Raw genomic sequence first — 13,266 nt, forward strand, 5'->3', positions numbered from 1 at the left:
ACGCGTGGTTATTTAGAGGTTTCTGTGTAATTTTCAAATGTTTAGGGGTTTTCCAGTTAGCGTTTTGTTACGGATTTCCAGTTCCTGATAACATGACGCTTCCATCATTGAGTTTTTACAAACACCCACTGTGACAGGGACACTGGTGGTCGCAGTTCCATCAAGGGCCCAGAACCAGCTGGTCCTGGAAGCGTGAGGTCAGCCTCTGTCCTCCCGGAGACCCGCGGGGGTGGGGGGTGGGCGTCAGGCTGCCGGTGCCCGCCAGACTCCGACGCGCCGGAGGCCCAGGGACGGAGGACGGCAGGGAGCTGGTGCGGTGAGGTGCACTGTCGGGGCGGTGGAGCCCGGAGCCCTGGTCTGGACCTTCTCGGCCTGCCCGGCCTCTCCCTAGCTGTTGTCTCCACCTGGCAGCCAGCGCCTCCAGCCGGCGACGCATTGGCCGGGGGCTTTCCCCGGCAGGAGCGGGGCTGGGGGCCTTCTCCCCTGACGGTAGGCCCGACCTCTGCCGGCTGGGGAACAGCGCTTATGAAAGCAGTTTGTGTGGCGTCAGGCTCCCAGGAACCTGCTGCAGAGAGCTGGCTGAGGGGAGACGCTTCCTGGAAGAAACGGGCTTGTGCTGTGCTGGCTGTGGTGCAGGCTGGAGACCACATGGGACAAGCGTGGCCAGGTCCCTGGCCTGCCGGCCACAGCGGCCTTTCCAGCTGTGTGCCCTCTGGACGCTGCCCTCCTAGGATCACGTCCCCGCGGTGGGCGGCTGCACGTGTGGGCCCCGGTGGAGCGCCCAGAGCTGGGACTTGCACCCTCCTCTCGCAGGTTGCCCACACTGCTGGTTCCCAGCCAGTCCCTGCTGGAGAAGCCTCTGGAAGGCGGCGTCCAGGCCAGAGCAGACTGGACGGTGCACTGGTCTCCTCTGGCTCCAGGGAGGGTCTTTGCTCACACTTCCACTTAGTGGGCGCCAGGGCTGGGCCTCCAGGCCTCTAAGCAAGACTTCCACTTCCCTCCGCCCCGCCTCCCGGGCCCTGCCAGGCAGGCGAATCAGAAGGCAGGCCCCAGGAGCGGCTCCCTCGGGGAGGACCTGCCAGGCTCCGTGGAGCTCCCCAGCACCGTCAGGAAGGCACAGTTCTCCTCCCGGGCTCTGCCGGCTGGCCGGCAGCACCTCCTCCCGCTCATCGGACGAGGGTGGCCCAGGCTGACCCACATCCCACCGTGCAGGGGCCCCTCCAGGACCTTGAGGTAGGCAGGGCTGCTGCTCTTTCTGAAGGTGTCCAGGAAGACGCCTGTCCCTCTGCTCAGGGCTCCTGGGGCACAAACCCCAGAAGGGCAACAAGTGACCTCAACTCTTCTGCCTTGTCTGCCTTCACCGCCACATGGCACCTGCTCGTTCATCTCTGTGCACTCAGCTGCAGCAAAGGCAGGGAGCAGGCTGAATGTCCCAAGGGCCATCCGCTGAGTTGCTGGCCATCCGCCTCTGGCTGGATGGGGTGACTGAGGGCCATGAAAAGTCAGACTCCTGCGAAGACCCCTCCGGCTGCCCCCTGGAGCTTGGGGAGTGCTGTCTAGCTCCTCTGGCTGGAAACCACGTTCCCACGCCAGCTGAGGGCTCTCTGAGGCGGCGGGTCAGCAGCTCTGGTCCCGCCACCAGGAGCCGGCTTCTGGCTTGGCCCAGGCCTCCAGACAGTGGTTCCCACTCCCGCTGGTGGAAGGGAGCCACAGTGGATGGTCCCCCCAACACGGATGGCCCCTTTGGCGAGCCGGCACAATGGTGCCTGAGTGGGAGAGGGAGAGGACCCCCGAGGTGTCTGGCACCCGGGACCTGAGAGCCCACAGAGGGCACCAGAGCAGCAACTGGGGCTGGTTGTGGGCGATGCAGTGGCCCCTCCCGGGACGGCGGGCCTGGCTGTCCCGTGGGCGGTCCGTGGTTGCACCACCAGCCGCCTGCGGCCGCCGGAAAGAGAGGAGGTGGTGGGGCTAGGCTGAGTGGGTGCCATGTCCAGGAAGGAGGAAGTCCCCCACAGCCCTGCCTGGCACGCAGGCACAGGCGGGCGAGTCACTGCCTCAGGCTCGTGGCCTCAGCCTGGGGAGGCCCAGCCAGTGGGTAGGAGGCGGTGGCCCAGCAGCCCCACACGTTCGGGATAGGGAGTGCAGAGCCCAGAGCCGGGCCACGGTGCGGGGCGTGCGGTGTTCTCAGACACCAGCGGTCCCTGGAGCCCTCCACGTCTTCCCCCACCATCATCAGAGCAACTCGGGGACAGAGAGAACCTGGGCTCCAGGGGAGTGGCAGCAGGGCCCAGGTCTCGGCACCAGCACAGAGCAGGGAGGGCCGGGGCGGGTGAGGCCAGGGCCCGGCGTGCAGCTGTCCCTCCCAGCAGCTCTCCCGCTGACTGCAGCCGTGACCATCGTCATGTCAGACTACGAGAACGAGGACCAGTGCTGGGGCGCCCTGGAGAGCTTCCGCGTGAAGCTCATCTCCATCATTGACCCCTCGCGCATCACGCCCTACCTGCGCCAGTGCAAGGTGCTGAGCCCCGACGACGAGGAGCAGGTGCTCAGTGACCCCAACCTGGTCATCCGCAAGCGGAAAGTGGGTCAGTGCTGCCTCAGCCGGGAGCGCCGGGCACAGCAGCGGGCACCCCCAGCACCCGCACCTGGTCCTGCCTGTGGGGAGCGGTGGCGCTTCTGGGCACAGCAGAGGCCCCAGGGGAGAGCCCAGGGCGGGCGGGCAGGACAGCCACGGCCCAGCCAGGCCCTGTGGGTTTCAGGTGTGCTCCTGGACATCCTGCAGCGGACTGGCCACAAGGGCTACGTAGCCTTCCTCGAGAGCCTGGAGCTCTACTACCCGCAGCTCTACAAGAAGGTCACGGGCAAGGAGCCTACCCGTGTCTTCTCCATGATCATCGGTGAGGCATGGGACCCCGCAGGCAGGCCACCGAGGCTGGCCTCCTGACGGACAGACCGGGGACAAGAGCGAGTGTAAGGGGCGCAGGGCTCCGTCCTGCTCCTCTCTCTGCTGGAGGAAAGGCAGGCCCCCGCTGGGGGGAGTGGTGGGGACAGACTGACTTACAGGTCAGAACCCCTCTGCCTGACCCCACCAAAGCCTCGGCTCCTAGAAGGACGGGCGTCTACTGGCGCTACCAACGGGCAAAGCCACGCTTTCCCCAGCCTAGACGCATGTCCTCTCGCCTCCCAATCAAGATCACGACAGAAGCAGGAGTGTGCCTGGCCTGAGGGCTCCCGTGCTGGGGGTGGGCCAGGGGGTGGGCCCCGGCTGGGCCGCAGGGTGGGTCAGGGAGGCTCGGCTTGCATCCTCAAAGGGGAGCACCAGCACCTCGGGGTGGCCCCTCGGCCGGGCCCCCTGTCTCCTGGAGGGGCCCGGCCGGCCCTCAGGCCTGGGGTGCAGCAGGGCAGGGCGGCCCCAGGCTGGGCGGGCCCTCTGACGCGGCTGAGCCGTTGCAGACGCATCGGGGGAGTCGGGCCTGACGCAGCTGCTGATGAGCGAGGTGCTGAAGCTGCAGAGGAGGGTGCAGGAGCTGACGCAGCGGCTGGGCTCCCAGGACGAGCTGGCGGCCGAGCTGCGGCTGAAGGACGGGCTGCTCCGCAAGCACCAGGAGCGCGTGCAGCGGCTCCGGGAGGAGTGCGAGGCCGGCGCTCGCGAGCTCCGGCGCTGCAAAGAGGAGAACTATGACCTGGCCCTGCGCCTGGCCCGCCAGAGCGAGGAGAAGGGTGCCGCGCTCACGCACAGCCGCGACCTGCAGCTCGAGGTGCCTGCGCCCCGGCCAGAGGGTGGCCGGGCGCTGGGGCGAGGCGGGCCGGCTGACGCGTCTGCCCGCAGGTGGAGCGGCTCAAGCACTGCCTCATGAAGGCAGAAGACGACTGCCGGGTGGAGCGCAGGAACACGCTGAAGCTGCGGCATGCCGTGGAGCAGCGGCCCAGCCAGGAGCTGGTGTGGGAGCTGCAGCAGGAGAAGACGCTGCTGCGGGCGCGCGTGCAGGAGCTGGAGGCCACCGTGCAGGTGGGGGGTGGCCGGCGGGGCAGGCCCTGCCAGGAGCCGGGGGCCCCAGGTGGGTGGGGGCGGTGCTCAGGGAAGCTGGACAGCCCTGCAGGACGCTGGTCCCAGAGCAGGGCCCGCTCACGCTTCGCTGCTTCCTGCCGCTCCGTCCTGTTCACCACCCCCAGGAAGGGAAGCCAGACAAGAGCAGCCCCTACGTCCAGGTGCTGGAGGGGGACTGGAGGCAGGCGCTGCGGGACCACCAAGAGCAGGCCGACACCATCCTGTCTCTGCGCAAGGCCCTGCGGCAGGGCGAGGCCCTGCATGCCCGGGTATGTGGCCGGCTGGGCTGAGGGACTGCCCCGTGTCCACGCAGCCCCTGGGATCCACACCCCGACCTCACCCCTTCCTGGAGGTGCAGGGGCATGGACTCCTCACCCCACTCCTGGCCCGTACTCCCCCAGGATGGCCAGGCCCCGGCTTTGATCTGGAAGTTCAGGGCTGGCAGGGACCCAGGGGCTCCTGTGGCCTCCCCCTACCCCAACTGGGCCTGACTGGGAGCCAGAACGGGCGGGCGTGGGGCCGGGGCGGGGGCTAGCCGCCCGCTCCCGCAGTGCGTGGAGGAGAAGGAGATGTTCGAGCTGCAGTGCCTGGCCCTCCGGAAGGACTCCGAGATGTACAAGGACCGCATCGAGGCCGTGCTGCGGCAGATGGAGGAGGTGGCCGGTGAGAGGGACCAGGTAGGCCGCCTCCCACCCCGGGGGCAGGGTGCCTCACCCTTCACCCTTTCAGGGGAGGGCGCTTGTCAAAGAGCTCGGGGACAACTGGGAGCACCCGGAAGGTGACCCCTTCCCCCGCCGCCAGGAAAACCACTCCACCGGCGGGTCGTACCTCCAGATTCTTTCCAAAGTATGTATAGGTCCATGTTTGTCTTACAAAATGGGAAGCTCTCTTGTTTGGCAAATAGGTTTTTTTTTTTAATTTTTTTAAAAGATTTACTGATTTTAGAGAGAGCGTGAGTGGGTTGGGGGGGCGAGGGAGAGAGACTCCCAAGCAGACTCCTGGCTGAGTGGGGCTCGATCTTGCCACCCAAGACCATGACCTGAGCCGGAATCAAGAGTGGGACACTCACCCAACAGAGCCGCCCAGGTGCCCCAGAAATAGCTTTTTTTAACTTCAAACACTGTTGGCCCTTTCGTGGGCTGGCTGTGCTCCTGGGGACCAGGGGCGGGAGTCTGTCTGGACTGGGTCCCCATCACTGCTTTCCACCACCTTCCCGCCACATCATGTGGGGTCCTTTCTGGTCAGATATGGTGGGTGCTTCAGTGACCATCGGGAGGGGACCGGCAGCCTGTGCTAGGGACCTCTGGCTCCGCAGTCCCATGTCAGAAAGCCGCCCCGTGGGGGCTGGAGTGTGCAGAGTGAGCTTGGGGCACGGGAGCTGCCTTAAGGCCATAGGCGGTGGTGGGAAGCGGGAAGCAGCACTACCAGGCCGGGGAGCGGGGCTCCCACCTTCCCTCGGGGGCAGGCAGAGGAGGGGGTCACTGTAGCCACCAAGGCAGGCCACTAGCCAGGGACACTAGAGCCGGGCAGCCCCGGTAAGCAGCTAGGATTCTCTCTGGCTGGTCCTAAGTCAGAAGCAGGGACAGAAATGAAGGCATTCGCAGTGATTCCTCCAGTCCCGGCTGCTTCAGGCCGAGGGCCCCACGGGACATGAGTTAGCCTCCGGGAGGCCGGCTGGCTCCCACTGGCCGCTCGGTGGGGGTCAGAGTTGTGTCCCCAGGTGTGGTCTGGCCAGTGTGCGCAGAGGGACGGGCGGTAAAGCACGGGTCGCGCCCTGCTAGCCACCGAGTTAGTCCCCCGCAGGCCAGCAAAGCCATGCGAGGGGCATGAGTGCAGGGGAGGGAGGTGTGCCCCTGGGCTGCCTGGGGGCGGGTGGGGGCTCTTCTGGGTTTGGGGCTGGAAGATTTACCCACACGTTCCTGGCACCCTCGGCTTCCCGTACTCCTGCGAGCCTTCAAGCACAGACTGGGCTGTGGGGGGTGGGGAGGGGGGCTCGGGGCTGGGGTCTCCCAGCGCCGGGGTCCCTGTAGGCCATCGCCACGCGGGAGGAGCTGCACGCACAGCACTCGAGGAGCCTGCGGGAGAAGGATGCGCTGCGGAAGCAGGTCCGGGAGCTGGCTGAGAAGGCGGACGACCTGCAGCTCCAGCTGTTCCAGCGCGAGGGCCAGCTGCTGGCCGCGGAGGGCAGGCTCAGGCGGCAACAGCTGGACGCTCTCGTCCTGGTGGGCCTCCTGGGGGCTGGGGGCCTTCGAGGGCTCTGCCCATGCTCAGAGCCGCAGCCCTGCCATAGTAGAGCCCAGGGGACTGGCCTTCAGGGGCAAAGGGCTCCCCAGAGACACCAGAGCCCAAAGGAGGGGACTCCAGGCAGCCCAGGTCCAGGCCTGGATTGGCTACTGCACCACGGGTGGCCCAGGGCAGGCCCCAGGCCTTCCCGAGCCCCCTCTGTCCTCTGTACAGGGTCCTCCTCCTAGGAGGTTGGAGGGGGCACAGCTCAGAACCTGGCAGGCCACTCTCGGGGTCAGGAGGGGGAGGGAGGGGTGTTCTGGGGTGCCAGCGCCGGCCACGGCCTGGAGAGAGGCCCCCTTGAGGACAGGGGCTGGCCTGGGACCCCCTCACCAAGCCCCACCCCACCCCAAACCCTGGGGGAGGCTGGGTTTCCCCCCAGCCTGCTGACCGACTCCTTCTGTGACCACAGAGCTCCGACCTGGAGGACAGCTCACCCAGGAACTCCCAGGAGGTACGTGTGACCCTTGGTGGGCTCTAGGCCACCATCCCCTACGGGAGCTGGGCCAGTTGCTCTCCTCCCAGGCCCCAGCCAGGTGGGCTGACCGCCTTTGGGTCCTTGGGGCAGGAAGGCCCTTCCTGCCAGGTCGCTGAGAAACCGCGCAGTGGGTCCTGGGGGGTGGCGGTCTAACTGGACGCCCATCTCTCTCCCTGGTAGCTCTCGCTCCCCCTGGACCTGGAGGCCATCCAGCTCTCAGACAAAGGTGAGGCGGGGGACAGCTTCTCATGGACGAGTCTGGCCGAGGCCTCTTTGTCACCTTACTCAGCACCAGTCCTGACAGGGGGCAGCTCTCTCCCACTGACCTCACAAGCCTGCTTTACAGATGGGGACATTGAGGCTTAGAGGGACGAGTGACCCCCAGGCTCCCCAGTAAGCAAACAAGAGCCAGGTGTGGGGGGCCTGCACCCCAATTCTGATGTTGAGAACGTGTCCGTCCATCGGAGCCCACTCTGGGCCCAGGAATGCAGCACTGAGGCACCCTGCTCTCCCTGAGCTTCCGCTGGGGCGGGGAGGGGTCCTGGGGGGAGTCTGCCATCGAGTGTGGGAGGTGCAAACAGGGGAGAAGGGAGCGTCTCAGGGCCAGGCACAGAGATGGCAGAGGGATGGCCTGGGGAGTGACAAAGGGTGACAAGGGGTCGAGGGGCTCATTCTAAAGGTGGCTGCCAGAGGGGAGGTGGGGAGGTGGCGTGGGAAGCCAGACAGACCTCCTCAGCCTCAGACCTGCCACCAGCCTCCAAGGGAGGCAAAAGAGGGACAGCCAGTGCAGAAGTGAGGGAGCAGAGCAGTCCAGCGCTGCCCAGAGACCTGAACTTCAGGCCATGGAGCCCCAACGTGGGGACAGGTGGGCAGGACCCAGCAGGCAGTGAGTGGTAGGCGGAGACCCTGGGAGCCCCGGCCCAGGGTTGGTGTGGCCCCTTGAAGGAGCTGGGGCGGGCTGGAGGGTCAGAGGCCGAGGAAGGGAAAGCGCCAGCCCCGGGAGAGACCCGGATTGGGGTCTCTCTCCCCCTGTGACGTCCATGAGACTGGATGTCCAGGCTCCCATCCTGGCCAGTATAGGAGAGCCAGTCCATCTAGCACCTTCCTCTGACGGTCCTGAGAGCCCTGAGCCTGTCCAGGCCCTGGCAGATCTTGAAGGGACCAGGCAGCTTGGAATGTTGTGCTCCCAACTGCTCGGAGCAGAGCTCAATGGTGGGGCTCTGGTGGGCTTCCAGCAGCCTCTGCCTGCCTAGAGGGTCCGGAGTGGGCACTGACATCTGAGCTCCAGTCCTCTTGTGTAAACAACGGGAGGCCTTTTGGGGTTCAAGCGATGCCCCAGGAGATGGTGCAGGACTGGCTGGCAGCTTCTGGGGAGAGGAGGCGGCCAGGTGTGGTCCCAACAGCTGGGAAGGACCCACAGGCCTCCTCCTCCATTCCAGGTGGCCCAGCCGACGGGGACAGCCCACAGCAGCCCTTTGCGGCTCTGCAGGAGGAGCATCTTTCCCTGACCCCCAATGTAAGGCTGCCCCGGGGTCCCTGCTGCCCAGGGGCGCCGCTGGCACAGGCCTCTGTGTGACCAAGCTGGGAAGGCCAACTCTTCAAGCTGGATGCCTGGGGGTGATGCCAGGGGTCTCCGCCCACGGGCTCTGGGCTGCACAAGCCGGGAGCCGAGTCCCCCCTTGTCGGCGGTTGCGGCAGCGGGCCGGGGGCAGCGGGCCGGGCGTGGCAGCCGTCGGAAGCCCGTGTTCGAGGCCCCGGGGCGCGGCGGCACCAGGGCTCTGGCCCGCGACGCGGCTTCCGGGCGGCCGTGCGTCCCGGCTCTGCGCGGTCCCCCGGACGCGGGCTGCGCGGCCGCGGGGCGGGGACCCCCCCAACGCTCCGGCGGCCTGAGCCCCGCTCCTCCCCCAGGACGCGGGCCCGAGCGGCGGGGAGCCCCCCGAGAAGGAGCGGCGGCGCCTCAAGGAGAGCTTCGAGAACTACCGCAGGTGCGCCGCGCGGGCTGGGGCGGCCCGGGGGCGGGGGGCGGCGGGCCGGGGGCGGGGGTGCGGCCGGCCCCGCGGACACGCGCTCGCCCCGCAGGAAGCGCGCGCTCCGGAAGATGCAGCCCGGCGCGCGGCCGGCGGAGGCGGACTGGGAGAACACCACGGGCAGCGACAACACCGACACCGAGGGCTCCTAGCCCGCCCGCGCGCGGGGACCACGCCGGGCCGGGGGCGTCCTCTGGGCGGGCAGCGCGGTCACATGCAGTGCCGTGAATAAACGACCGGGCTCCCGGCACCGTGTCCTCCGCCCGCCTCGCTCCCGCGTACACCCCGAGCCGCGCGCGCACCTCCCGCCTGCAGGGGGCCGCACAGCGCGGCCTGCCCGTCGGCGGACGGAAGCCGAAAAGGGGCCGCTGACGCCGCGTGCCCGCTTCCAAGATGGCGGCAGCGCGGCTTCAGCCGCGTGGAGGCGGGGGCGGGGCGGGGCGGGGCGGGGCAGCCGACGTCGGGGGGCGGAATGCTGCGGGCTGCGCTGAGCCGCGTGCCGCCGCTACTGAGCCGCAGGTGGCCCCAGGGGCCCGGCCTGAGGGGGTTGTGGGGACGCGGGGGCGGCCCGGAGGCTGCGGAGAGAAGGCAGGTCGGGGTCGGGGTCTGGGGCTGGCGGCGTTTGAGCTCGGGGCCCGGGGCCGCGCACTACCAGCTTGTCTACACTTGCAAGGTGAGCGTGCGACGGGTGCGAAACTGGCTCCCCGGGACCCGAGGACAGTATGGAGGGGCGGAGCCGTCCCCGAGGACGGGGTCTTTCTGGGAGAGGGGTGGAGCTGTCCCGGGGGCGTGGCCTTTTCCGGGAGAGGGGTGGAGCTGCCCCGGGGGGCGTGGCCTTTCCGGGAGAGGGGCGGAGCTGTCCCCGGGGGCGGAGCCTTTCCAGGAGAGAGGTGGAGCTGTCCCGGGGGCGTGGCCTTTCCGGGAGAGGGGTGGAGCTGCCCCGGGGGGCGTGGCCTTTCCGGGAGAGGGGTGGAGCTGTCCCGGGGGGCGTGGCCTTTCCGGGAGAGGGGTGGAGCTGACCCCGGGGGCGGAGCCTTTCCGAGAGTGGGTGGAGCCGTCCCCGGGGGCGCGGTCTTTCCAGGAGAGAGGCGGAGCCGTCCCCGGGGGCGGGGCCTTTCCAGGAGAGAGGTGGAGCCGTTCCCGGGGGCGGGGCCCAGCACACCGGTTCGGTGCCGCAGTCTCAGGAGGCGGAGGAGGCCGGGCCCCGGGGTGAAGTGATCTTCAGAGGGGGCGGGGTCTTCCTGAGGGGCGGGGCCAGGCACATGGCGTCACCTAGGCTGCGGGTGTCCCCAGGTGTGTGGGAGCCGGTCCTCCAAGCGCATCTCCAAGCTGGCCTATCACCGGGGCGTGGTCATTGTGACCTGCCCCGGCTGCCAGAAGCACCACGTCATTGCCGACAACCTGGGCTGGTTCTCAGACCTGGCTGGGAAGAGGTGAGGCCCTGCGGGCAGGGTGGGAGGACAGGCCCCGCCGGCCTGCGGGTTCGGGGCCCCACCGCGGCGTCTGTCGGGAGCCCCGGGGAGCCTGCGCCCCCAGCCTCCTTGGCCCAGGAGGGGCTTTGGGTTTGAGTTTCGGGGAAACCAGGTATGACTTGGGCCGGGATGGGCCCAGCCTCCCGTGGCCCTCACCGCCGGCCTGTCGGGGTCGGGACTGTGAACTGAGGGGCGCGCTGGGCTGATTCCCTTTTGTCATGGGCTCCCTCGTCCCCACAGAGGCGTGTGGAGGGTCAGCTCCGGCGGGGGCCCAGTGCCTCATTTGCGTCCTCTGCCCACGCAGGCTGGTCGGTCTCTCCAGACTCGGGGTGTGTGTGAGGCGGTGTGCACCCCCCAGGGCAGGTGCCTCCTGGCTGGGGGTCCTGGGCTGTTCCGCTTGAGGGCGGGTTGGTAAAAGCTGCTTCTGGGGGCTCTGCAGAGCCCGGAGGTCAGCATGTGGGGGGCTCATGGCCACACCAGCGTGGGGACCCACGCTCCCGGCTCCTGGGCTGCCCTTGGGTGGTGCTGAAGAGCCCAGGTACAGGGTCGGGGCCCTGGGAGGGTCACGACACCTCCTTCTCTCTCAGGAATATTGAAGAAATCCTGGCGGCCAGAGGGGAGAAGGTGTGCCGAGTGGCTGGCGAGGGGGCCCTAGAGCTGGTTTTAGAGGCTGCCGGGAACCCCAGATCCAGCCCTGCTCCAGAGAGTGAGGACCAGGACCCCACTCATCCTGGCAAGACGGAGCCCAGCTGACTCTGTCTTCTGCCTTCCGGAAGATGCTTCGGCCCGGGGCCTCCCGGGCTGGCCTGTTTTCTCTCAATAAACACACGTCCCATGGAGATGGTGAGGCCTGGCGCCTTCTTCTTGTCCCTGGTTCCGGAGTCAGAAGGACTCCCGGGAGCCTCCGCCAGGTGGTGGTCCTGGTCCTCCACGGTCCCTCTGCGCAGAGGACGGGCCCTGTACTTGCCTGCTGGCAGCTGTGTCTGTGTGGGAGGAGACGGGGCGGGGAGCCCGAGCCCCCTGGCTGTGGCCGGCGTCCCCGGACGGGTCCCTCTGCTCTCTGAACTGTGCCTTCCCACCGGATGAAGAGGGGAGACCCTGCTAGGTGGAAGGACGCGAAGACGAAACGTGGGACAGGCAGGGGGCAGCGGGGGTGAGCTCTGCAGGCCGCGCCCCCGGGCTTGCTGGGCCTGGCGGGGACCTGGAAGGCATGGCCAGTCAGCCACTCTTCTTCCTGGGGGGCAGCACCCACCGTGGGTCCCGTCTGGCCAGACACGGGGAGGTCCTCCCAGTCCCCGCTCCTCCCGCGCCCCGGCCGACCCTGATACTTCCTGCAGGGCACCAGGGAGCCCACGCAGTCCTCAGCCCTGACCCTGACTCTGGCTGCGGGCCAGAGGGGATCCACACATCAGGCTGCTCACGTGACCACGAGGGCCTGGGGGGCCGCAGTGGCGAGACGGGGGTGGGAGTCTCGGTGGGCTGCGCGCCCCGTGTGGTGCCCTGCCCCCAGGGCCGTGCAGTTTGTCTCCCAGCCCTGTCTGACGGCGTGTTCAGGATGTGCTGTGTTTAGGGGAGGAGCGCGGGTATTTCCAGAAGTGTGACCTTCACCATTAATCACCAGCCACAGCCGGCAGGTCCTGGAGCACTGGAGCACTGCGTCAGCGCCCCAGGCTGCCATTGTTCCCCGGGGCGTTGGCAGTGTGTGTGTGACTCGATTACCCCCTGTCTTTCCCCGGGCAAACAACCACCTATTATCCCCCCTCAGAGCCTCCCTCCCGGAGACTCGGCCTGGAGGCTGAGCTAGCCCCTGCGCCTGCCCCTCCCATGGGCCTCGGGAGGCAGGGCCGGGCCTGTGCCTGGCTGCCTTGCTGTCCCCTGGGAGCCCGCTGGACCTGACCGTGCCAAGCTGGACAGAGGACCGCGGCCGCAGGCCAATTCTGCTCTCCACAGATGGGGAAACTGAGGCCGGGGTGTGGACGTGGGGATAGGCCACGCTTATATTTCCTGTATTCTTTTTTTTTTTTTTTTTTTAAAGATTTTATTTATTTATTTGACAGAGAGAAATCACAAGTAGATGGAGAGGCAGGCAGGCAGAGAGAGAGAGAGGGAAGCAGGCTTCCTGCTGAGCAGAGAGCCCGATGCGGGACTCGATCCCAGGACCCTGAGATCATGACCTGAGCCGAAGGCAGCGGCTTAACCCACTGAGCCACCCAGGCGCCCCTATTTCCTGTATTCTGATGCTTGACGTCCAGGCCCCACCGACCTTGGACGGGCTGAACGTACCCCATGGCCAGGTACCAGCCAACAAGGAGGGCCCCACTACTGAGCTCCTGAGACGGTCCACACTGTTGCGTCCCTGGGAAGCCACAGCTCCTGGAGGCAGTAAGTGGCAGTGCGGCGCCCCGTAGCAGAGCCGCCTTCTCTGGGCGCCCGGGTTCCCAAAGCACCAAGGACTGTCGGGTCAGGGGCTCTGTGACAGCCCCCCGGGGCCCCTGGGGCCGCCCCCTCTGTGGGCGTGTCCTGACTGCGGTCCTCCCTGCAGACCTCCTGCCCAACCTGCTTTTGGCCTCCCCGGTCCACCCGCATCTCAGGGGTCTCCCGACCCCCACTCCCGCCCGGCTGTGCAGCCTCCTGTGGTCAGGCGGGTGCCCCGGGCCCGGTGGGGCACTACAGGAGGGGTGAGTGAGGCAGGAGTGCCTCGCTGGGTCCCCGGACCCCTCAGTTTTCCTCCTGGGGACACAGCGCCATAGAGCAGCTGGGGGTTGGGGTGTCTGCTGGGGGTGTGCTCCCCAAGCGGGCTCCCCATCTTCACAGATGGCTCCGTTGCACTCATTGGCCATGGTGCCAGGGGTGTGACATCATGGGTGCTCTGCACCTTGTTCCGTGGCCCCGAGCAGGTCTTGGACAGGTGGGCCACAGCTCTGCTACTGCTGAGAACTCAGGACTGGAGACGCAAGT

At 67.7% G+C, this 13,266-nt stretch overlaps 2 protein-coding genes across 2 annotated transcripts; both read left to right on the plus strand.

The window, feature by feature from the left end:
* The first annotated feature begins 166 nt into the window (after positions 1-166).
* Positions 167-9,086, plus strand: CARD9 (caspase recruitment domain family member 9). The gene is made up of 13 exons (XM_059143467.1): positions 167-1,233; positions 2,388-2,585; positions 2,760-2,897; positions 3,454-3,758; positions 3,830-4,009; positions 4,174-4,317; positions 4,600-4,725; positions 6,079-6,270; positions 6,744-6,785; positions 6,990-7,035; positions 8,249-8,325; positions 8,718-8,794; positions 8,889-9,086. Exons 2-13 carry the CDS (start codon positions 2,402-2,404, stop codon positions 8,986-8,988), a joined length of 1,611 nt encoding a protein of 536 aa, XP_058999450.1. The 5' UTR covers positions 167-1,233; positions 2,388-2,401; the 3' UTR covers positions 8,989-9,086.
* Positions 9,087-9,269: 183 nt separating this feature from the next.
* DNLZ (DNL-type zinc finger) lies at positions 9,270-11,147 on the plus strand. Its single transcript, XM_059143468.1, has 3 exons — positions 9,270-9,509; positions 10,130-10,269; positions 10,896-11,147. Exons 1-3 carry the CDS (start codon positions 9,309-9,311, stop codon positions 11,059-11,061), a joined length of 507 nt encoding a protein of 168 aa, XP_058999451.1. The 5' UTR covers positions 9,270-9,308; the 3' UTR covers positions 11,062-11,147.
* Positions 11,148-13,266: the final 2,119 nt, after the last annotated feature.

This window comes from Mustela lutreola, chromosome 12 (assembly GCF_030435805.1).
Source record: "Mustela lutreola isolate mMusLut2 chromosome 12, mMusLut2.pri, whole genome shotgun sequence".
Lineage (NCBI taxonomy): Eukaryota > Metazoa > Chordata > Mammalia > Carnivora > Mustelidae > Mustela > Mustela lutreola.